Genomic DNA, 23,926 nt, shown 5'->3' with positions numbered 1-23,926 from the left:
AATTTTAATTTTTGCTTCAAGTTTTTATAAAAAAAATTGAAAATAATTATTAAAAAATATTTTTGTTTTCGAAAAAGTGAAAATAAAAAAAAAAGCAAGAAAACAACTTTTGCCTCTTAATTGAGTAATGACAATAAAATACTCCTTTTTTTAGGTTAAAAAAATAAAATTTCATTTAATGAGAAAGGTCCAATACTTTCTCATCAAAACTAGCCCAATAAAGTGGGGATAGTTAAAGTCTATCCAGCAAAAAGGCTGAAAATAAAAAAGAAATCAGAATCCTTAACCTGCAAACGCCAACTGCCATTACCGTTTTCACCACCTGTCAGTGATCACAAAGATAGCCACCTTAAAAAAACTAATTTCGTGTTTAATTTGACGAAAGCATCACAGCGCAAAACAATTCAACCCTCTTACCCCATATAACTTTTTTTCTTTTTATTACTTGTAAACAAAGGATATTTTTTAAATTATTTGAATTTGTAATCATAAAACCTTTTGCCTTCAGACCAACTCTAATGGTGGGCTAAAAGCCAAATTACCCCCCCAAAATTTCCCTCCAAACCCACTCCAACCCGAGGGAAATTTTGGGCTAAATGCTAAATACTAAACCAATGCCAAATTCCTCCCAAAATTTAGCCCAGAAATTGGAGTGGACTCCACCCAATATTTATCGGAATTTTTTAGATTAAAATGTTCATAAAATTAATTTATGATAGTCTATATATATATATTTTTTTTTAAATTAATTTAACAGAAAAAAAAAAGTATAAGTTCATTCTTTAATAATCCCGAACTAAAATTTTAGGTTAGAACGATTGGAGCAGAAAAGTTATTTCTAGGCTAAAAGCTAAATTTTTCGGGCTAAAAAATTTGGCTTTTAGCCCAACCATTAGAGATGATGTCATAAGATAGAAGAAGATAAATACAAATGGAATCTGACAAAATGAATAATTGACATTTTTAAAAGATGTCCCCTTTCTCTCCATCATTATATACAAGTGAGAGAGCGGCCGATGCATATGTCCACAAACACAAGTATTAATTTTCTCCATTACTGTTGAGCAATTGCAGAGCTGATTTCGCTTCACAGGGAAAGAGAAACCATGCACAATTGCAAGCTATCTTTTACGACAAAGAAAGAGGTAACTACACACTAAGCTTTGGAGTCACCTTCTTCAAATTAGAACCCCAAGACAACTACCTAAGATCATGCCTTCAAATAGAAGCCCAAGACAAATCACCTGCCGAAGGTCAAATATGGTCGTTAGATGTCATTACATTACATCTGACAATTAATCAGTGATTGTACTAGGTACTTAGATGTATTGTAACCAAGTTCTAAAGTCACAATATGTCAAATATTCAGTGAGACGTGGTCATTATCCACTCCTAACCACATCGATGTTGTCCCAACTTAACCACCTATTTATTATTAGATGTTGGATTTTAATCCTAAAGACCTTGATGTTATTAAAAATGGAAGCATACATTTATATATTGTGTTTTCTTTTCCCAATTTCCCGTTGTGGGACTTATATTCAATACAGTGAACTTCACAATTTAGCCTCTTTGGTCCTCCCCGTTCTTTGAAATTCGTCAACCTTCTCCTCACATAGTCGAAGGACAACAAACAAAATTGGAAACAGGAACAAAATAATAAACACAGGAAGAATCATGTGCAAAGGTTGACTAAGAAGGACGAGGATCCTCTCCGGATCTTTTTTGTGGGGATCCTGGAATTAATCAATCGTATCCGTTCATCGTACATAGTGCGGCCAGTTTTCGTGGGGTACTATTTATATTTAATTTTAAATTAAAATTTTAAAATGATTTCTAACCGTACAATATACGATAAATGGATACGATTGATTGATCCTTCAGAATCCCACAAAGAGGATCCAGAGAGGATCCTATTTTGACTAACAAAACTATCAGCCATATAAGAAGTAGTGGATTGTCTAGTGGTTAGGTCTTCCTTTTTAATCCATTACATCTCGGATTCAAACTCTTCTCTCTTCCTTAGTGTATATTAGTGTAGGTTGATCACAATCTTGATTGATAGGATTTATCCTTTTCAACTTACTGCATCTCGGTTCAAACCAATACTATATATAGTAGGGTTGTGACTAACCATAGAACGAAAAAAGAGAGACACTAGTGTAACCAAAAACACTATGTGATAAGCATCTATTTGACCAATGTTGTATTTTTTGAATACATGGCAAGCATTTATTAAATGTGTGATTCCAGTAAGATTTTGTCTTAATTGCAAGAGAGAATTTCTCTATGGAAAGGGCACCAGAAGATCGAGTTCGACGTCATCTATTCTTTTTTGGAGTAAATCATTGAAAATGGGATTTATACGCTACGGAGTATAATAGTGTGGCACCCTCACCGCCCTTCATTTGTGAAAACCTAGCTTTCTAACATGAGGTCTGCTCCTAGCTCAAGGGTTTAACAATTCCAGGGAAGCAATTCAGACAACCAGAGACTGAAACGATGAAAACGGAATCGTGAAAAGTTGACTGAGAGAGAAGAAAGATAGGAAGAGAAAATTTAGCATCTTCATCTTGTTGTCTAACATCATATAGATTAAGTTACTGACTGAAGGGACTTCATTTCTGATTAAACTCCTCCATCCACAAAAGCTTTATAACCATGCATCAAGAAACAAGAGAGCAAGCAAGTCTTATATACGTGATATATATATATATATATATATATATATATATATATATATATATATGAACATGAAACTACATGTCTTGCACACCGTATTAAACTTCAACCTAAATATGCTAGAACATGTTTACTTCCGTTTTCGGGAATGAGAATCATACGAAAAATATAAGGGACGATACCCAAACTGTTCAGTTATAGGATAAACCCTTGTTAGGAGTCCCCTTTTAATAATACCTTGCTGAAATCGGGAATCAAACACATATTTACGACACGAGACCCATTTTAATTTTCGTTCCTAGTGTTTTAGATTACGAATGATACATATGTTAGGAATGGGAATGATACCCATACCTTTTATTCTCTTTCTTAAAAAGTAAACATGCCCTTACAGACTCATAATAATATCTAGGACTAGTATACGGATAATTACCCTGGTATATACAAGAAACTAACATACTAATGCAATAGTTGCTTCAGTAAGTTACTTGGCTTGTGTTGACGCCTCATTTGTGTTTGCTCGGCAATCAATTACTGCAGGCTGACAATTTCCTCCTGATGGCACCATTGTTTCCCCCCTTGCACCGATACTAGCCTGAACGGATGACCCAACAGGTGGACAGAAGCATGGTAAATCGGTTTGACAATGAAGTCCCATTGCCCCAACACTAGACTGCAGATTACACTGGCTGTCCTTGAAATAAGTATTACTGTTACATTGTTTTTGGAAGGGGAAAGCACCCAACTCAGTATCAATCTTTCCTCTAAGTTCCAGCAAAAGGCCTCTCAGCCTTAAACGCTCTGCTTCGAGAATTGCCTGCCCCTGTAATTTCCTAACAAGTTGCTGGTTCAACACCTGCAATTTCTTGACTTCCTCTTCCAAATAAGCTGTATGTGCCTTCTTTTTCTCCCTGTACTTCCGAACTGCTTCTCTATTTCCCGAAGGCCTCCTTCTTCGTGATCTCAGGATGGAATGCTCTTTATTCTTTGAACCATCATCATCTTCCGATGGAAGAACTTGGGTGTGTGTGTGGTAGCAAGTGTGTGTATGTGCAGCATCAGGGCCAGGTGGGTTGCAAGTGTGAGTGTGAGTGCACGTCCGCGCGGTCTTCAAAAATTCATCGAAAAATGTATCTTCATAAGTTGAACCATGAAAATTGCTAGAGGAATTGGGATTTGGAAGCAAAGCAGGGTCTGAAGTAACCACCTCCCCATCATCCATGTTTTCTTTTATTACTTGAAACAAGAACAATTTGAAGCTAAACACACAAGAAATATTATCTGCAAAATACACAATTTGGTCAACTCCCATTTTATTGGTATACAAATTTAATAACTTGATGCATAATTAAACCAAACTTAGTTCTTACTCAAAAGTATGAGGGCTTGACTGCAGGTACGGGATTCAAAATTGAAGTGAGATGAACTTTGAAGACAAATTTCATTAGCGAAAGGACTTTACCGAAATATCTGCGGAGTCCCCTTGGACTGCATCCAAATCAAATATAAATCAAGAACATATACAAGCAGCAGATCCCTCTGAAAAAAAAAAAATTCAATAACTTATTCGAACATATAAGCAGAAGATCAACCATGAGCTGAACTCAGAAATAGAGGGCTTGAAATGGAAACAAGTTTTTTTGCAGAAATATATATTAAAGAAGATATAAAATTCAACCACAGAAGTAGAGGGTAATTGATAAATTCGATTCCACTGCTGAAGAGAATAAAAACTTTTAAGTGGGGCAATAATATATATGATGGAACAGAACAGAATATAGAAAGCAGACTTTTGTTGCAGAACATAGAAAAGCAAGAAGATGATAGCTTGATCAAATTGTGAGCCAGAAAATTGTGGAATTCTTTGTGAAAGCAGTATGATTTATTAGTTACCTGATATTTGCGTAAGATTCTGTGAACGGGATCTATCTGCCACCCTCAGAAGTCAAACACCACTATTTCTCGGTGGACCCTTTTCCTAGTGAAGTTAGGTATCCTACAATCGTGTTCGTTTATCGTACATCATACGGTCAGAAATCATTTAAAATTTAAAATTTAAAATTCAAATATAAATAGTATCTAACGAAAATTGATCGCATGATGTACGATGAACGGACAAAATTACTAAATTCCTAGAATCCCTAGAAAAATGATCCGACCTATTTCTCTAGCACTTTTGTTGGACGATAAAATGTCAAACACTTAACAGTACCAACGGTTGCAGTTTTACCAACAGGATCTTCGGATTCCTTTGATGAGGATCTTGAAGATTTGTGAATCGTATTCGTTCATTGTAAATCGTACAATCAATTTTTGTCAAGTATTGTTTGTGTTTAATTTTAAATAAAAATATTTTAAATAATTTATGATCGTACGATATACAATAAACAGACATAATTTACAAATATTTGGAATTCTCATAAAAAGATCCAGCAAGGATCCGAATTTGTAGTTTTATTCCCAGCGTTCAGATTATACACATGGCATATTTTGTATTTTTATATGTGCCAGTGTGACAGGGCCTGTAACGTGCTTTTCAGTTCTGGAGCTAATTTTCACATCCATTATTTTAACTTCTTACACATCCATTTTTTCATATAATTAAATATAAGTGTGTAAAATACTATAAATAATGTGTATTTATTATTTTGTATTTATTATTTCTCTTTCTGCTTCTTCCTTTAAATTTCTTCCTTTAAATTGGGTTGATTATCATAATTTGTAGCATAAAATGGAGAATTGTTGAGGCTTGGCAACCGGACCACGTGTCCATGCTGACTAAACACAAATAAAAATCAGTACACCATTCCCTAATTTGGAAAGGTATCATCTTCGGATCCAATCCTTCTAATTCATCAAATTAGAGATTTCATGCGGTTGAAATTTGATTTAACAGTTGAAAATTATTATAACTTTTAAAGTAGATCCATATTTGTAACTGTTCAATCAATTTTCAACGATAAATATTATCTGATTTGGTAGATTATGAGAAAGGATCCCCATATCCTTTCCCCCTAATTTGACATGCTAACCCAACACACGCACTGGTCTCAACCAAACCCACGCTCCCCCCAACCCAAAAACCGGGGCCTCCCTCTCCCTCACACAAACTCTTTAATTTAACACCTGTACAGAAGGCCACCTCCATAAATTATTAAAATGGCCAATTTTAAACTTCTTTGGTAACCGTTTTTAATTTTCAAATTCAAAGAAAACTGAAAGTTGTATGAAAATAGTTGGGTAATTGCTAATTCATTATGAGACTAAGCACACATCATCTTTCTTAGTGTAAATAATATTATTTGTTAAAAAAAATTTAAAAAAAAACTGAGTTTTCCTTTATATCTAAAACTTGTAAATGAAATTCTTTTTGAGATCATAAAAAAAAAGGGGTTTTTATCACAAATGGTCCCTTGAATTGACCCAACACCATCAAGATGGTCTCTGAAATTGAAAGTCAATCAATGCAGTCTTTGAAAATAAGTGTCGCAAATCAATGTGAGTCTTCCATCATAATTTTGTAAAAAAAATTTTGGTATATGTTAATGTGGCACATAAATCGATCCCGCAAGATTGACGGGCTTTTATCATAAATGGTCCCTAAAATTGACCCACACTATAAAGATTGTCCCTTAAATTTAAAATCAATCAATGTAGTCCTTGAAAATAGGTGTCACAAATCAATATGGTCCATTCACCACAATTCCATAAAAAATTTTGTTATACACAATGAGATTATCTCAAGGCAAAGCTCGTCATTCTTCACATCACTATGATCACCGAGGGAGCGCTCAACAAGCTCTCCAAGATTAAGGTTGTAAGGATGTTGATCATCCAAATGTCGACGATGATGTCAAAGAAGTCGTCGCCAAAGGTGGTCTTGATCCTGGTCAATTTCGGTGAAAGGTGTCGAAGGGTGAAAAGATGAGTGTCTTGAGATTTTTTTTTTTTTTTTTTCCCAGAAAAAAAGATGGCGAAGGCTACCATAGATGGAGGTAGAAGAGTGGGTTGGGATTGGAGGTAATTGCCGGACTAAGTTTATGGGTTGACAAACTTTTTAATTAATTATTAAATTATTAAACTTATTTCTAATTTAATTAAATTTGTAGGATTTATTTATGTATCGCATCAGCAAATAACATTTCGGACCTAGGAGATAATACAAAACATTTCCACCCGGAAGAGAAAGGAGATTTTCGAGCGTGCTGCCCAGTTGGATGTCATTGTTTCAGTAGTGTTTGATCCAAGAATATTTTCAAATCTGGTCATGTTAGCGGACATGAAGTAATCCATGTTTCATATTGTAATTCAGAAACGTGATTTATACTATTAACTACATTGCAAAATATAAAGTTGGTACATAGGAAAAGGAAGATGGTAGAGAGAAAACCAGAGAGATTGTATTGATTGAATGGATAAAATGTATACAAATGAACTTAAGGAAATGATAGCTATACAATCCCTTATATAGTCATATAACCTACTTACAATAATACCCCTCTAACTATATTTCTGTTATATCAGTTATTACTCCCCCCTCAAACTAAATTTGGAGGATCCAAGTGAAGTTTGAGCTAGCTAGGTATTTGAGACTGATCTAGAACTACGAAACGAAGATGTCTGCACTGCTTCAACCCCTGTCTCTTGCAGTTTGGAGCAGCGTATGATAGTCTGGAGTTGTTGACATTAAGGCACTGTGTGACTAGACCCTTTTTGGAACCTCTGATTTGCTGCAAACTGGTGACGTGCTTCTTGAATTTCCCTTAAATGCAACCAAGAACTCACTGAATACTTGGATAATGGCACTCCAAGAAACTAAATCTACCAAGGAGAATGACACTCCAAGAAACTAAATCTAACAAACTAAATCTTCCAAGGAGAATGACACTCCAAGAAACTAAATCTACCAAAGAGAATGACACTCCAAGAAACTAAATCTACTATGGAGAATGACACTCCAAGAAACTAAATCTTCCAAGAAGAATGACACTCCAAGAACCCAAATCAACCAAGGAGAATGACACTCATTTTCACTTCTCTGACATGAAACTTAACAACAACAAAAAAAAAAAAATTATACCGGGAGATTAATACTCTGTTGCTTTTCTCAAAATACACAAATCTCAGATATAATACTCCTCAGTATAAACAACCTTCTTCATTCTTCACACAAAACGAAATCATAGTGAGTCCAAGTCACAGAAATTGTAGATCAACCTGCACAATACCACCACGGCCGAGGCCAGAGTTGCCTTCAACACTACCTGGACGCTGCGACATAAACACAAATCACACAAGCCTCATAGATCACATGTGACCAAACTCCACCAGGGTCCCAGAAGTTCCACAGAAAGAGAAGAATACCATCTAACACCGAAGGACGGAAATATACAAAGCCAAACCATGCTGCTCAATGGAAACGCTTTGCGCGTAGATTCATCCAGGATCATTCCTAGCTTAAACCCTGTGTATGTAAATGCATCGGAACCAATTTTGGTCGGTCCGTCCTCAATGTCCCAAGAATCGTCAAGATGATTTGTGAAAATGATGAACCTGATGTTGAGATAGGCATACCAGCTGCTCACGAAACCATTAACAACCACCAAAAAACCCAGAAAAGATTCATTCTAATTGTTCAGAATTCAGAGAAAATGAACTGAAAACATAACATGCGCAAAAAAATCTTGAGTTGTACATTTTGTCAAACATATGGACTGCACAAAGTTTTGAGATGTCCTCCACAGCAGAGAGCAGAGCATTGATCAAAGCCACAGAAAATATAATTCAGAGAGTTGATCTGGGAACACCACCAAGAATTCAGAAGCCTGATCTTGCACCAAGACACCAACATAATCATTCTTGCTCTCTTGCTTTTGTCCGATCAAAACGCAAGGGCAAACATTAACAGACATATCAAGAAACGGGGTTTCCATCTTTCTATCTCTCTCTCTGGTGTTAATAGACAACCATTCCCTTCGTGCGGTTTCCACTTCAAACCCACCAATCAAGAACTCATCCATCACTTCCTCCGCGACTTTCTGATGAACAGACCGCCGCTACTGCTGCCAGATCCGAACCCTCTGAGATATGGGAAGCCTATGAAACTTGATTTTGAAACCTTAGACGATATAGTTGAAAACCATAAACAATTCATCTCTGGAATCACAGATAACTAGCGGAAGCAGTAAAGATCACACCACTAATAGTCATAATCCCAATCCGAAAAAAAAAAAATGAAGAAGAAAGAAAGAAAAAGAAACTAATGAAAAGCAAAAGGGAAAAAGAATCGACCACCAGGATCCATAACGTGAGCCTGGTGGCTCTGATACCATGTTAACTACATTGCAAAATATAAAGTTGGTACAGAAGAAAAGGAAGATGATAGAGAGAAAACCAGAGAGATTGTATTGATTGAATGGATATAATGTATACAAATGAACTTAAGGAAATGATAGTTATACAATCCCTTATATAGCCATATAACCTACTTACAATAATACCCCTCTAACTATATTTCTGTTATATCAGTTATTATATACCATATATTTCATACAAATGCTTTCGTTGTTAACTTGTCGAAACTTGAATTATATAGTTCTAACTCTGAAATAAACATAAAAGAAACAATAAATCAGAAAACAATGTTATACTCTAGTTGAAATTAGGGAAAAAATCGCAACATACTGCAAAACACTATAAATATCAAATACTAAAAATACCCTAACTTAAAAAGTAAATCAAATTGCAAAACTTAATTAGCTAACTTTTCCAACCTATACGATCACTTCGGAGGAGGTCCTTCTAGTTGGATATAGTCGTACATGATACCTGAGAAAGGCCTATTTGCACTTCTGGACTGAGTAAGATTGATAGTGTTGTTTCCTTCTCGTAGTCGAAAGCTTGGCACAACAACACTGAGCAGCCGGTGCAAACCATGAATTCCATACCTTGCAATAGCATTGTCCTTCCCCATTACCCTAGTTGTAAAATGATGTCCGCCGTTGGGGCTCTGGTCGTTCAATCGAACCTGAAGTTCTGCACCGTTTGCTGAGGCCAATACCAACTGGAGTATATAATCTCAGGTGTTATTACATTTTGAAGTTGAAATAAAATTTGCCATGTGGTTCCCGTATACATATCATTTCCGATATTCCTTGTCACATGAGCGAAAAACCAATCATCACAGTGATTGTCAGTACCAACGTTGTAGATGAGATCATGGTCAGGGTATAAATCAGCATACCGATCCCACAAGCTGTATTGTCTAAACTTGTTTGTGTGACTGTTGTTGAACAAATGGTTTGCCAGTGATGGATATGGATCCGGTATGTAGAACTCGTCTGCAGATTGATCAGGGATGCCAATTTCCCACAGGGTTGGACCAATTCTCGGAGGTTCCAAGGTGAGATTACCCAAATTTATTTCACTTGTTGGTTCTATTGTAACGATAGCCTCATATTTGTATTCCCCAATAATTCCAGGAACAGTTGCATACAGACTATAGTTCCCGGGTCGAACATTTTTAATGAGGAAATTACCTTGATTGTCGGCTCGAGTCCAGAACTGATAGCCCTTGCATTCCCTTTGCCATGATCCCACGTCTCCAGGTGCAGCCAATCCCACATAAGCTGAACTAGCCCCAAATACGCCCTCGTTAATGTATGAATCCCGTATTAGTAGTTGACCGGCAACTGATCCACGTCCATCGGAGCTAGGAAAGTCTTCGGACTCAATGAAATTGTATGGCCAACTATTTACTTCTTTAAGCATCTGCTCTTTAGCATTATTCCACAGCGAGAGGGACATATTCGACTGATTCGAGCCTGGAACGTCTGAGTTAAGATGCACATAGACTGGCCCAAAAACCTTCCCAAAAACCTTCTTCCATGGCTCCCCTTCTGCATAGCTCATCCCAACGTAGTGACCACTGTGAAACTCGGAGAGGGCAGTTGGGCCGACATGAGATGTAAGTACCTGCTTGAATGGCCCCGCTGTGAGAAACTCATCACTGGGTGTGATGATCCAAAACCCTACAGCTTGGTCAATGCAAATCCAACCATGAACCTTAGTGTCTTTGTTCTCCCTCGAGTACTGGTACTTGTCGTCCACCTCTCCTCTAAACTCAGGATTGCTTGGATTCGTTAAAAGAACAGCTTCTTTATAGGCAAGTTGCCGACCTTTGCCACGGACTTCGGCTGTTGGCATGAACCTTTGTATGTTGTCTGATACAACCATGAACTTAAATTTATCTTGTCTAAGCTTGAAAGCAATTCTAATCTGATCGATATGCAATTGTGGCCACCCTTCTAGACGCTCAAATATGGCGGACGTGTAAAACCCAGTGAGACCACGCTGCATTTTATACCTCTTGTCAACATTCAAGGGAAGTGTCACGTTACCGAGGGAAACTCATAAGTTTTAGTAAAAGATATCTCTATTTGGTCTGGCGTCGCTGTAACAATCTTAAATTTTGTTCCATATAGATTGTAATAACCATAGTTCCCGGCGTTAAGATCCCAGTAACCTCCTTGTGGTTTAGTTTTGACTTCAAGCTAGTTTTCAATTCCCTTGTACTGGATTCCAACCACGTCTCCTTCGGGAAAAGAAAAGGTGAGTCGAACAAGGCCATTATTTAGCTCCACCAAGTTATGAGTCCGTTGCAGCATCTGATTTTCAAAAACGTTTCCTCCAATTAATACTACCATGCCTGCTCCTTAGAGATCTCCTTGCAGAAATTGTCTTCTCAAAATCACCATTATTAGGAACAAGAGTAAAACAAGCACCGCCACTGCTGATGCCCCAAGGATGCAACTGCTCCATTGCCGTACCTTATCCATGAAAACTCTATTACCTGGAACAATGTAGTGTTGTTGCAAAAACCACATTGATCGAAAGGAGATAATGTATGAAAATTCAGCAGTATGATCGTAAACTCAAGTCCATGAAACATTCGAGTGAGATAGACGTCTATTTAATATACCACAATCACAACACATATGCTACGATCGCTTTACATGATAGATACAAATAGTAGAAAAAATATATATATATACCATTATGTAAATGGATACAAATAGTAGAAAAAAGTATAAATACCATACTAATATTATGTAAATGGATACAATACTAGAAACATATATTATAATAGATACAAACACTAGAAACATTAAATATCGCGAATAAAAATACAAGTACAAAAATTTTTTTGTTCGACTATTATAATGTTTTTGTTATCAAATGTAATAATATAACTAGTAAAACATGTTTCTAGTATTTGTATCCATTTAGGCGAGTCGAACAAAAAAATACATATACTAATATCACGTCCTTGATGACATTTTGTTAGCTAGTGTAAATAAGCAATTTCTAGTAAAATGCTTGTCTCTGTAATTTATTTAGACTTGTGTATATTTTGTATGTAACCATTGAGTTTAAGTTTGTCTCTCGTAGTTCAAGAACATTAAAAAATTTAAAAACATCTGCACAGGACCGGTCTTGACATTTTTGAGGCTCTGGGCAACCTTAAAAATGTGCTTTAACCTCATATAAGAAAAATTATTTGTTTTCACATGCAAGACTTTGATAAAATAATACTTAGAAAAACATTTCAAACTCAATAATTTAGAAATATGGAAAAACTAATTTATTTTGTATTGAGAGAAGGGAACAAAAAAAACTCGGGCTTACAAGTAGATGGATGATGAGTTTTGTTTCCCTTCTATCTGAACTTTAAAAGAGTATTTTTTTATATAACTCGTGAGATATTTTTTCTTATTAACTAACCTTGTCAATACGAGACTAAAAAGATAATCATATTTTCAAGTCTTTAATTGATATGTATAAGTAATGAATGAGCACTAAATTAAACATAGTATTGGTCAAGAATACATACATTAATTTCTTGAAGGCTAATGCTAGGGATACCAAATTTTTAAATCAAATTGTGTCAATCTTATGATGTGATTGTTGATAATTGAATTATTAATTTAAGTGTTGATTAACATGCTTATTGCCTATTGGTGACACTTCATATGGTTTGAAAATTTGTTCTAAAAATTTGGTCTTCACATTACTCTTTGTTGAAGGTTAGACTTGAATTGGAATAAATGTCTAAAAACTGCAATCCACATAACAAAGTAATAGCCCCTCCCTAATTTTATGATTTTATAAATTTTTAAAATGCGAATTTACAAAAATGCCCCTTAAGGCAAGGATTGTTGACTTTTGTTGATCGTTGTTTAAAGGGATGTACGACCCATTCTTTTAATGTATTTGTGTAGTGCTCGACGAGACAAACACGTGGGCACAAGTGGAATCAAATTTGGAGTTACGGTGAAGATTTTACGGACTTTCGAACTGGAAGGGCAATTTGGTAAATTCATGTTAAGAGATATGTTGTGTGTCTCCCTCTCTTCCGTGTCTCCCACCTTCTCGGCCTACCTCCCGTTTGTCACTCACTCTCTTTCTCTCTACCTTTATACTCTCTCTTTCTCTCAGCTCTTTCTTATCTCTCTCTTTCTGCAAGTGTAGAGAGCACACGCTACACCATACCACCCTTGCTGGAAAGGCGAGCACCAACCCACCACCACCAGCCACTTATGATGGTGGCCACTCCAACAAGCGTAACAAATCTAGATCACCACCTCACCCTATTCCCTACATGCAAAGTCTTTTATCTTCATCTACTTGCACCGAGAGGGCGTAACAGTAACACCGCCACACCACCTCATCACTCTGGCGATCCCTCTAACCACTAAACCACCACTATAGTACCAATTACCAACCTCCATTCGAGAACTGAGCTCTTTGGGAGTTTGCTGACCAACACCAACCACGATTAGGCTTCCACTAAGTATAGACCGATTCCCTACATTTCTAACTTCAAATTGGTTTTTGTATCATCGATTTTGGTGGTGAATTGAGCCAGATATTAGCTTTGGAAATTGGCCTAGAAATCAGGCCGAACCTGTGCTTCGGGAAAAATGCTAGTACGTTTGTACTTACAGATGGATGGGCGCACGTGGGCATATGAGGGTGATCGACATGAGCGGCGGCTTGTAGAGGAACTCGAGGTCCACCTCTAGGTTTCTCGACGTGCTGAACCTGATTCTACCATTCATTTTCTGAAATTCAACCGTTTTAAAATAGTTTCTTTATTACTCGTACTTTGTACAAAAATGTGTATATAAATTAGTATGTTATATATTTACGTAAATGGTTTTGTTTCTAGGTGAAATGCATCACAAGGATCTTCAATGGCCACGAGATGGGTTCGACCTGGCGACATGATTTGTGAGTGGGTCTTTTCTTTTATATAGCATATATATATATATATATATATTGGTTTAGTTTTAACATATATATTTAATAATGAATTTTCTATGTGATTGCCATAATTAAATTAACATTTATAAGAAAAGTTGTAATGTTGAGAATTATGAAATTATTCAGAATCCTGCGGGATCCACATGTATGTGTACTATTATGGGATGCCTTAATTATATTTGCAGCCATGAATACTATGTTGACTAGAATTATCGAATCAATGTGGCATGACTATATTTACGTTATCTGCTCATCATGTGCTGCACTGGTGTTAGTACTCGCCCAAGGCTAGGGCTAGTCTTTCATGCGTATGTTCACATCGCATCGTACACTCACTTTAGATCCATTGGTAGATGCCAGTCCTATCCTAGATTGCTACAGGCAATTAGGACTCGTATATGATGCGCGTAGCGCTAGTCTTCAAGTGATTGTAGTACTATAGCATAAATCATTATTACACCCAGTCATGTTCATGTCAGAATACCTCTGCATGAACCCGTGTGTCAGCACATGTCGATGAGCATCTGATATTATATGTTCGTTCATTCGAGTTATTGTGATTACCGGTTGTCATGTAGTTTATATGTTGAATATCGTGAATTATTGCATTCTGGTGATATTAATGTTTACAAAAACATTTCATACCATATGTAGTATATTATATGTGGAAACTATACTTGTTTTACGGCGATGGGTTATAACATTTTCAAAAGGGTTTTACAAAGATTCATTTCTTTTAGGCCCACTCACCCTTATTTTTCATCCCTCCAAGTTTTAGTGGTAGAGCTTTTGTGTCGACGAGGATTTTTGGCAAAACATTGTTATGGGAATACTCCTAACGGTATAATTCCTCTTTTACTTCTACTGTGCTTTACTTATGCTCTGACATCACATGTGAAATGGGTTCATTCCCACTCACATGCACACTCTTCCATTTAGGCACTTCTAGGTTTAAATTTATTCACATATTTCACATCATTACACTCTATGACTTCGTCACCTTCCGGTGTCAGCCAGCACAACTCGATTCGAAGTCCAGGTGAATCTTCCAGGTCGTGGTGTGTCAACAACTAGCTAGTAATTAAAAGAAATTAAAACCAAACATAAATTCATAAAAAATGGAAAAATAAAAATAAAAAAGCACATAGCATTTTGAACTCGAGATATTTTGTTAATTTTAAACAACAGAATCATTGCTTCTAATTAAACTTTGAAAAGAAATTCATAAAAACTGGAAAGTGAAAAAATGCACATAGCGTTTTGAACCCAGAATCTCCTCGTTATTTTTAAACAACATAAACCACCACTTCTGGTTAAACTTCTTGACCATTTGACCAAATTTCATAAAGGTATACTCTTATGAAAGAAATCCGTAAAAAAATTGGAAACTAAATAAATACACATAGTGTTTCTTGTTAATTTTAAAGAACCAAAACTACTGGTTCTAGTTAAACTTATTTGTAATTTAACCAAATTTTATAAATTTATACTCTTATACAAATATATACGAATATACCACCTAAATAATTTTGATGATCCTAATTTTTTGGGGCCCCAAACAGTCACCCAAGTTGGGTGACCCAACCCGCACTAGGCTGGACCGGCCCTGCATGTACAGGGTGTAAGTTCGCTGCCATGAATATGCATTAATGTAGTATAAAATGAGCTATTTAGTTGTGGGTTCATTTGTATGATTAACTTAACTAGGTTTTAGTTAAAGCCCATATGATTCTAGGTCTCCACAAAACCCTAGCATAGGTGCTTGCCGCATGACTAGTTTTATGTTTTTGTGCAAATTTAACATGCAAGATAATTAGTAGTGGTTTTTGGTTTTATCCTTTCACATACTTATCTCTTCATAAACTCTATCAGACTATGTGATTAGGGTTAGTATGAAGATCTTGCAGTTTGTAATGAGGAAGAACAGTTTTAGTACAAAGAGAAGAAGATGAGAGAAAATATGTATCTTTGTATATATATTTCTTAATGAGCAAGTAATACATGAAAGTTCTTATTTATACAAAATAATCTCAACTAGTTAACTAAAAGAACTTCTAATCTTATGACAAGTGGCACAATCTCACTCATCAATTCATATACTTTATCATCCCCTCAAATTCATGTTTTGAAGATCCAAGCATTAGATTGTTACAATGAGTTTAAAACGACCATTAGATAGTGATTGAATGATAATCTGCAATTGGACGTAAATCGAAGTCCTAATATTTAAATTGAACTGAATATCGATGATTAGAATTGGAGATTTTCTCTCTGTTGGCTGGGTTTAGTCAAAGTGTAAGAGAGAGAGAGTAGGAAGCTAGCTCAACGACAAGTCCAATGACACGGTTTGGGGGTCTCAGCAATGTGGAAGTTGTTGGGTGATGGGGATTAGACAGTTAGGTGTTGTTGGTATTTTAGGTTTTGGAATTTCAAATACAAATAATAGAAGTTAACAACGTTAACTCGCTTTTAATTTTACGAAATGTACGAAATAAATCAATATTGATGAGTTATTACCTGATCTATTTTTATTTAATAGTAGAAACATAGTACAAGAAGATGTCATCGAAGTATACTTTTTTCGGTGATCAAATTCTTGATATGATCTGAAAAGAATAAGCACACAACAAACAAGCATAACAAATCTCTTACGTGGTAGGCCACAGTAAACAAAGAACACACAAGAACTAACGGTGAAAATCTGCTACAATAGATTATTATTGACATCGAGAATCACAGAGTCATCGTTAAAAAGCGAGGCCACACAAACCTCTAGGAGGTACAAATATACACAAAAACAAGTAAGCCAAAAAATAAACCAATTTCGACTCATCTCCACAATAATAAAACAGGGCACGCTCATCTCGACCATTTACAACGTCAGTAAATCTGCCATAGTCACAAACTCAATCAAGATTCACCTGTCACTAATCTGGGCATGGAAAGTGATTCGACGACAGATCTTGACCATGGTCCAAGACCATCCTGTGTCAATATAATCCGCAACATTCATGGCTCAAACAAGCTGATTCTAACTCGAATATGGGCATGGAAGTTGAGTCAGCCGTAAAAACTGTCGAGAGCAAAGAGATGGGCTTGAGAAACATAGAGGGTTGCGTACATTATATATACAGACTTATATACACCATATATAGGTCAAAGGGAGAAAAAATACGTATTGGGAATTCTGCAAATACTTAATTCTGGCACAGTTTCAAAGCAAATATCTTAAAAATTTTGCTTTGCTTAAACCATAGACCTTAATACCGAAAAATAAAAACAAATAGAAATTTTTGTGCCACAATTACGATCGACGACCATCCTTTTCTCAACTCTTGGCATAACTAATGACAATTCTTCAAGTACCCAAGTTTAGATCTAACTTAGACTCATACTCATATTCAGACCTTCCTAGATCTTAAATTCGATCATGACCCCGATGACATCAATGACCTTCACAATTTTGGCACATACCAAGATGACCCCAACGTCTCTGGTGATTTTGATGACCTAGAAGATGATTCCGTCAGTACCTACTTCGACATTACCAAAGATGACTTCGACAATACCCCGCAACGTCTTTATTGCCACACTGGCGAGCAAATGTAGTTATCTTTCAGTTTTTTCGGCCAGTGTTTTTTATCTTGTATAGAAAATTAACTTTAGAACGATATATTATATGATGTTTGACCTAAAAATAGTCTCCAAGCCTTTTGTGAGGATGTGAAAGTAAAAGAATTTCACATCGGTGAAAAAGTGTAGTGAATGCTAATTGTGTAACTTTGCAGTGACTTAAGTTACTCCTTATATTGTTGATTTTATGATAGAGCCCCAACTTTTTCATGATACCAGAGCAGTTGACCCACATTTGAGGCCCAACGGCCACGCGCATTCCACGTCACCCAGTTCGTATTCTCCACACATTTCACTTTAAATGCCCAACAACGATATGTACTCAATGTCATCCAATTCGTGTTGTCCATGCCTTTGGCTTGAGATATGTTGAGGATGTAAAGGTAAAATAGTCACATCACTGAAAGGAATAACCTTTAAAGGACTTGTAAAAAATTGGGCTATACCCTATATTACCAATTGATTTTATAATGAAACCTCAACTTTCTTCACCTTTAATACTTAGCCTTCTTATGCTCAACCATGACATTACATGCAAGCCTTGGATGTGGTCCGAGGCCAAAGATTATTGATGAATCTAAGTTGTTATTTCCATTGCTTGTGGTTGATTAAGATATTTATCGTGTATACAAAAGACATTATTTCTGCAATCATAAATAACATTTGGAAATACGATTGCAGTCTTTTTTACTAGTCTAAACTAGAACAATACTTGTTGTTGAATTCCTGTTTTAATTCAATTAGATTTGGAAATGTGTCCAAATAATTTAAATTACAAACACAAACTAGATACATACTTAAAACTAATTGAGTGAAAGCAAGAGTGGCTACTGAAAATATTGTTTTCCAAACTAAACTGAAAACAACGTTGAACAGAACACCATTTCAAACTCAAACGTGTCAAGCAAGACTAACCTTGAATCCTCCCCTTTGCGTAACGATAGAGCTAACTCGCTTCGGGTAGAGCTCTGCTGCGAATGCAAATATTCATACGCGTTACGGTGGGACACATGTCATCACCATATCAAAACACGTTAGCACACTTGAACCCAGTGACAATGATCGAGGAACCACTGCCGTGTTTGGCCCCACTGAACAGTCACTGATTGGAGATGGCAGCCGAGTGTAGTTGTTGAAAGCTATTTCGGTCGCAGAGAAGCATAGCTCTTAAGAATCTAGTTGAACCAATGAGATTGATGTTAGGTATTCAGTTCCATGCAGTGGGGACAGCGATTAGGAAGGGAAGAACAAGTTCGGAGAGTTTCCACACACTCTTGTCTTCTTTACAATTTCTTCTTGCTTCCCTTTTTTTTTTTTTTTTTTTCACCGAACAATATTATCTACACTAAGAGAGAAAGGATAAAATTAGCCTCATAATGGTTTAGCAATAATGTGGTTCAAATTTGTCTTTAAAAAGAATCAAACTTAAAACATTTCATACATACATTATTTGGAGCCACATGCTCTTCTTTAGCACACTGGTTGACCCCCACCTCATTTAGATACCCGAAAATTATAGATGGGGTTTAGTTGGTGGCCAGTAGTTGAGAATGAATTCCAAACTTGCATTCTATAAGGTATATTTTGAATTCGATTCTTGACGCTAGTGAATCGCATAATGATCGTCGGGGATGTTGAAATGTTTTTGTGAGTTTTTTTGCCGCTAAAAAAAATGAACTGTCGTAGTAAAACTACCGGCTGATTTCTTTTTCTAAGATAAAAAAAAATATGGGATTTAGTCACAAAATTAAATAATCAAGAGTATAATTAATCAAAAAGTGTCAGAAAACAACGTTTGCTTTGGGCCGGCTCTATTTTGGTGAAAATATAATTTTTTTAATAATAGTTGCATTTACTGGGAATGCTTTTGCGAGTAACATATCTTTCTAGTATAAACTCTATAATTGGAATTGTTTAATTTTTTAATTTTCATTTGAAGATCATTTCTACAAAAATATTATTCAAATTAAATGTCGTTTAGTTATATATATGTAACGGTTATCCATTCATTCCGTAGGCCGGGAAGACTCACAGAGGCATTTCAGCCTCTGTCTGGCCACAAGTCAGGCTTCCACACGCATCAAGTTTCGAACCCAAGATCTCTAATTTTTAGTTTTAAAAAAGTCTCATAATCAGCCATTTACTACTGGACCATCAACAACCGGGGTTAGGGGAACACTATTTTTTGGCAAGTGAGCTTTCCTATATTCATAAGAAGATATAGAGAAATTTTTAATTGTGACAAGAATACGGGTGGTACATTACATGTTTTTATATAAGTGGTGGAAATTTTACTTTTTAAGTTATTAATATTTTAGTACATATATCATATTATTTGCATAATAACACGTGATGTACTACCCGTGTCCCGGTCACATTAAAAAATATCTTATGGGACAACAATTTTAAAAGCTCGTATTTTACTTGGCTTCAAAGGGAAGAAGAAGCGTTTAAGCAACCGCGCTCTCTTTTGTCTCTCCCTCGCTAGATTTTGGCCGAATCTCCTAATAGTTGGAGAAAACAGAGCATATTTTGCATCGCAACTCTAATGACACTTCTCTTCTCACCTTGAAGGTAACCCGAAATAAAAAAAATATGAAAATTTTTGTTCTTTACGATTTCTCTTTACCAAGGAAAGCTAGTTTTGCTTGATCTTTTAGTTAGCTGTTTTGAGGCGTTAATTTTTTTTAGGATTGGTAAATTAACAGTGAGTTTTGTTCATATTAATTGTTTTTGCTGTGCTATTATTCAGTTAAATGAAAAGGGGTCTCTTTTGTTTGAAATTGTAATATAGGGATTTTATGTTCTTCAATTTCTTGTAGTTTCACAAGTTATATATCATGATTTATTGCTTTTTGTTTCCTAATTTTGCAAATTATTTGTAACTTACTAGTTTTTGTTTTCTGTATTTTTTTTATGTGGAATAGAGGGTAAAGTTAAGCCGTTTCTGAATCGTTGATCTGGTTGATGTTTGCAGAATACATTTTCTGGTTATGGAAATACTCTCCTACAGTTCTGCACCATGCTGTGATGCTGTAAGTTTAAGGGCAAAATTAGTCGAGAAAAGCTCAAATTTACATCGATCCGGGTTCCCAGATTTTAGGAAAAAAAGAGTTTATGGTGTTCGATTTGATTCCAGAAGTAGGTTGTTGAACTGTCGTAGTTTAGATCAGTCTTTCTTGAAGCAGCTAAATCGCCAGGGAGGTTTTAGGTTACCCAACACCAGTGAAAACTTCAAGCATGTTGGTCCGATTTTATCTAGTGGAAGCTCAGATGGCTATGTAATTGGCACGGCTGAGGATGCAAATGTTTCAGAAACGGGGGAATCTGTTACTAAGGTTTTGATTCCTGGTCTACCTGATGAACCCAAAGGCGAATTTGGTGCCCCAATAAGTAGTTGCTTTTGGGAATGGAAGCCCAAATTCAATGTGCATTATGAGAAAGCCGGATGCGATAACTTGGGTTCCCCTCCAGTATTGTTTCTTCCTGGTTTTGGGGTTGGCTCTTTTCACTATGAGAAGCAACTGAAAGATTTGGGGCGTGATTTTAGAGTATGGGCAATTGATTTTCTTGGGCAGGGTAGGTCATTGCCATTTGAAGACCCTGCCCCTCGTATTAATGAAGAAGGTATGTCCGACAGGCAAGATATAGCATGGGGTTTTGGAGAAAAAACCGAACCATGGGCAAGCGAGCTTGTCTACTCTATTGATTTATGGCAGGATCAAGTTCGTTACTTCATAGAAGAGGTACACTATAGCATTAAATCTATTTCCTTGTTCCATTATTTGATGGATACAAAGAATCATATTTATAGGTTCTTTTTAGTAGATAATAACGATATTGTAGCTCATGGATCCTCTGTTTGTTAAAGTTCGGTAAGCATTTTTGATAACTTGGTCTATTTCCTTTCTTCTCTTTCCATTAGTATTCATGCTAATTTGAGCATTTTACATGGTTCATTTGCTTGAGTTTGCTATGACTTAATACTTTTTTGCCAGGGAATATCATCTAATTTTAGTTTTTTCTTTATGAGAAGTAGCTCTCGTCATCACTTCCTTGACTGTCTACGCATGAGCAATATAAATGCAACCATTTTTCTTGCAGGTAATTGGTGAACCTGTCTATATTGCGGGGAACTCACTAGGAGGATTTGTTGCTTTGTATTTTGCCGCATGTAACCCTCATTTGGTGAAAGGTGTTACATTGCTGAATGCAACTCCTTTCTGGGGATTTCTACCTAATCCCATAAGATCTCCAAGACTAGCAAAAATATTCCCATCGGCAGGATCATTTCCGTTACCTGCCAGTGTGAGAAAGCTCACAGAAATACTGTAAGTTCTTATAGCTGGCATAATTCTATAAGATATGTTTTACAATTCAGGTTGTAATTTAGTATATTTTAGATCAGTAAATGATAGGCTGTAAAACATCTTTGACATAGTTAGGAGCTTTGCATGGATGCTGCAATTTATCTTTCCATATTTACCAGCAATCGAGTTAAAACTGTTTGAGCTTGCTTCATTGGTTTCAGTTGGCAAAAAATTAGTGATCCTCAGAGTATAGCGGAGGTACTCAAACAAGTTTATGCAGATCATTCAACAAACGTTGACAAAGTATTTTCCCATATACTTGAGACATCAGAGCATCCAGCCGCTGCTGCATCATTGGCCTCAATTATGCTTGCTCCTCAAGGAAAATTATCCTTTAAGGAGGCTTTGTCCAGGTAGACATTATAACGTATATGCATGAAGACAATTTTGTATGTGCTTTCGTTTTTCTGGTCCAAGTTAAGTGAGAAGCACCAGCACATTTTTTCTGTAGATGTCAAATGAACAACACACCGATTTGTCTTATGTATGGAAAAGAAGATCCATGGGTGAAACCTATTTGGGGCCTTCAGGTGAAGCAACAAGTGCCTGAAGCTCCATATTACGAGATCAGTCCAGCTGGTCACTGCCCTCACGATGAAGTTCCTGAGGTAAGCAGCATTTCACTAATTAGCACAGAATTATCCTTTTACGCATGTTGAATATTTGCTTTTGCAGGAATAGTTGGCATATATTATCGCTGTTATCTATGCTTTAATTTGGGTACACATTAAAAGATTGTGTATTTTAGGTCAGTAAAGTAGGAAAGTAAATCTTGTGTATTTTTTGTGATTTTGTGTAAAAGTTTCTTACACAGCAAGAGTAACTCTTGTTAATTATTTGTAAATTTTTCTTGTACTGGAATCATGAAAATAGATATATAGATATTTCATTCATCCAAGTTGAGAGATTCAGCAAAGTCGATTGGTGTGATTTTTTGAAGAAGAGAATGCATGTATAAACCATATTCGCTATCAGCTTTTCGTTGGAGCACTTTCGATTGGATTTTTGGATTTCCCGTTTGATGATTCCTATCTTGTTTTTTGTTCTTAGAAGACTTATTGTCATCGTAATGCAGGTTGTGAATTACTTATTACGCGGGTGGATCAAAAACCTAGAGAGTCGGGGTTTAGTTGCATTGCCTTTGATTGATGTCCCAGAAGGTACGCAGAACAACATTGCCAGGGACTTGGAATTTGTGAGAGATGGATCGAAAAAGTCAGTAAACGTTCGGTTCTTTGCATCCAACTTCTCACTTTGGGACATGATCAGTTCTTATATCAGATCCCTCTTTCGGAAGTTATAGCTCAAATCATAAAGTAGCATCAGATTCAAGGGAAAATCATGAACATGAAACGAATAGAATGTAGATGTTGAAATGTATCATATATATACGACGTATATAAAGTTGTTATATGTATTACTTGTGTCATTGTAGCCACTTTGTCTCGCTGAATATTTACTTATAGCAAGAGTGACGATATTGTCACTTCCAATCCACTCACTCCATCCAACTACCCTTCATGCTTCCCACCCTTTACAGAGCATCTGGGTAAAACTAGCTCCCCAAAACCGATTTGTAATGAACAAAAATTCTCTCCAGCGCACGCGGGGTGAGGGCATGGGTTGTGCGCATATGACCCGTATTGACAAGGTATGCCACCATATTGATTAATTTAGATTTTGTATCGTTATTATACTATATTATACTCCTAATATGGTGCGATGTATTGTCGGGTCATGCCAACTCATGCGCACAACTACAGGTGCAGGAGAGAATTTCTCGTTTAAAGAAACGGTGCTCAAAAGATTTTTAACTACTAAAAATTACTTGTCAATGCGGATAATTTGGTTATAACATTTCACCACAATTCGCACTCAACCTCCTCTTTGGCCCGCTCCAATGACCCTGGCCCTAC

At 36.2% G+C, this 23,926-nt stretch overlaps 2 protein-coding genes across 4 annotated transcripts; one reads left to right on the top strand and one right to left on the bottom strand.

Annotated features, from left to right (window-relative positions):
- Window positions 1-2,947: 2,947 nt before the first annotated feature.
- LOC137748838 (basic leucine zipper 23) lies at window positions 2,948-4,623 on the bottom strand. Of its 3 annotated transcripts, none has more exons than XM_088680465.1 (3): window positions 4,576-4,623; window positions 4,053-4,221; window positions 2,948-3,963 (listed from the first exon to the last, which is right to left on the bottom strand). In XM_088680465.1, the coding sequence occupies exon 3, from the start codon at window positions 3,902-3,904 to the stop codon at window positions 3,167-3,169; it is 738 nt and encodes a 245-aa protein (XP_088536591.1). In that variant the 5' UTR covers window positions 3,905-3,963; window positions 4,053-4,221; window positions 4,576-4,623; the 3' UTR covers window positions 2,948-3,166. The 3 variants fall into 3 exon arrangements, with proteins under 3 accessions (XP_088536591.1, XP_088536581.1, XP_088536584.1); XM_088680455.1 differs by having other exon boundaries at window positions 4,361-4,577; XM_088680458.1 differs by lacking the exon at window positions 4,576-4,623 and adding an exon at window positions 4,473-4,551.
- Window positions 4,624-20,031: 15,408 nt separating this feature from the next.
- On the top strand, window positions 20,032-23,507 carry LOC137747522 (pheophytinase, chloroplastic). Its single transcript, XM_068487651.2, has 6 exons — window positions 20,032-20,214; window positions 20,618-21,386; window positions 21,745-21,971; window positions 22,172-22,363; window positions 22,462-22,618; window positions 23,086-23,507. The coding sequence occupies exons 2-6, from the start codon at window positions 20,634-20,636 to the stop codon at window positions 23,311-23,313; spliced, it is 1,557 nt and encodes a 518-aa protein (XP_068343752.1). The 5' UTR covers window positions 20,032-20,214; window positions 20,618-20,633; the 3' UTR covers window positions 23,314-23,507.
- Window positions 23,508-23,926: the final 419 nt, after the last annotated feature.

Source organism: Pyrus communis, chromosome 2 (genome assembly GCF_041283825.1).
Source record: "Pyrus communis isolate YQ-2024b chromosome 2, ASM4128382v1, whole genome shotgun sequence".
NCBI lineage: Eukaryota > Viridiplantae > Streptophyta > Magnoliopsida > Rosales > Rosaceae > Pyrus > Pyrus communis.
The sequence above is the reverse complement of the archived record's forward strand: the minus strand, read 5'-3'. Positions and strand labels throughout refer to the sequence as shown.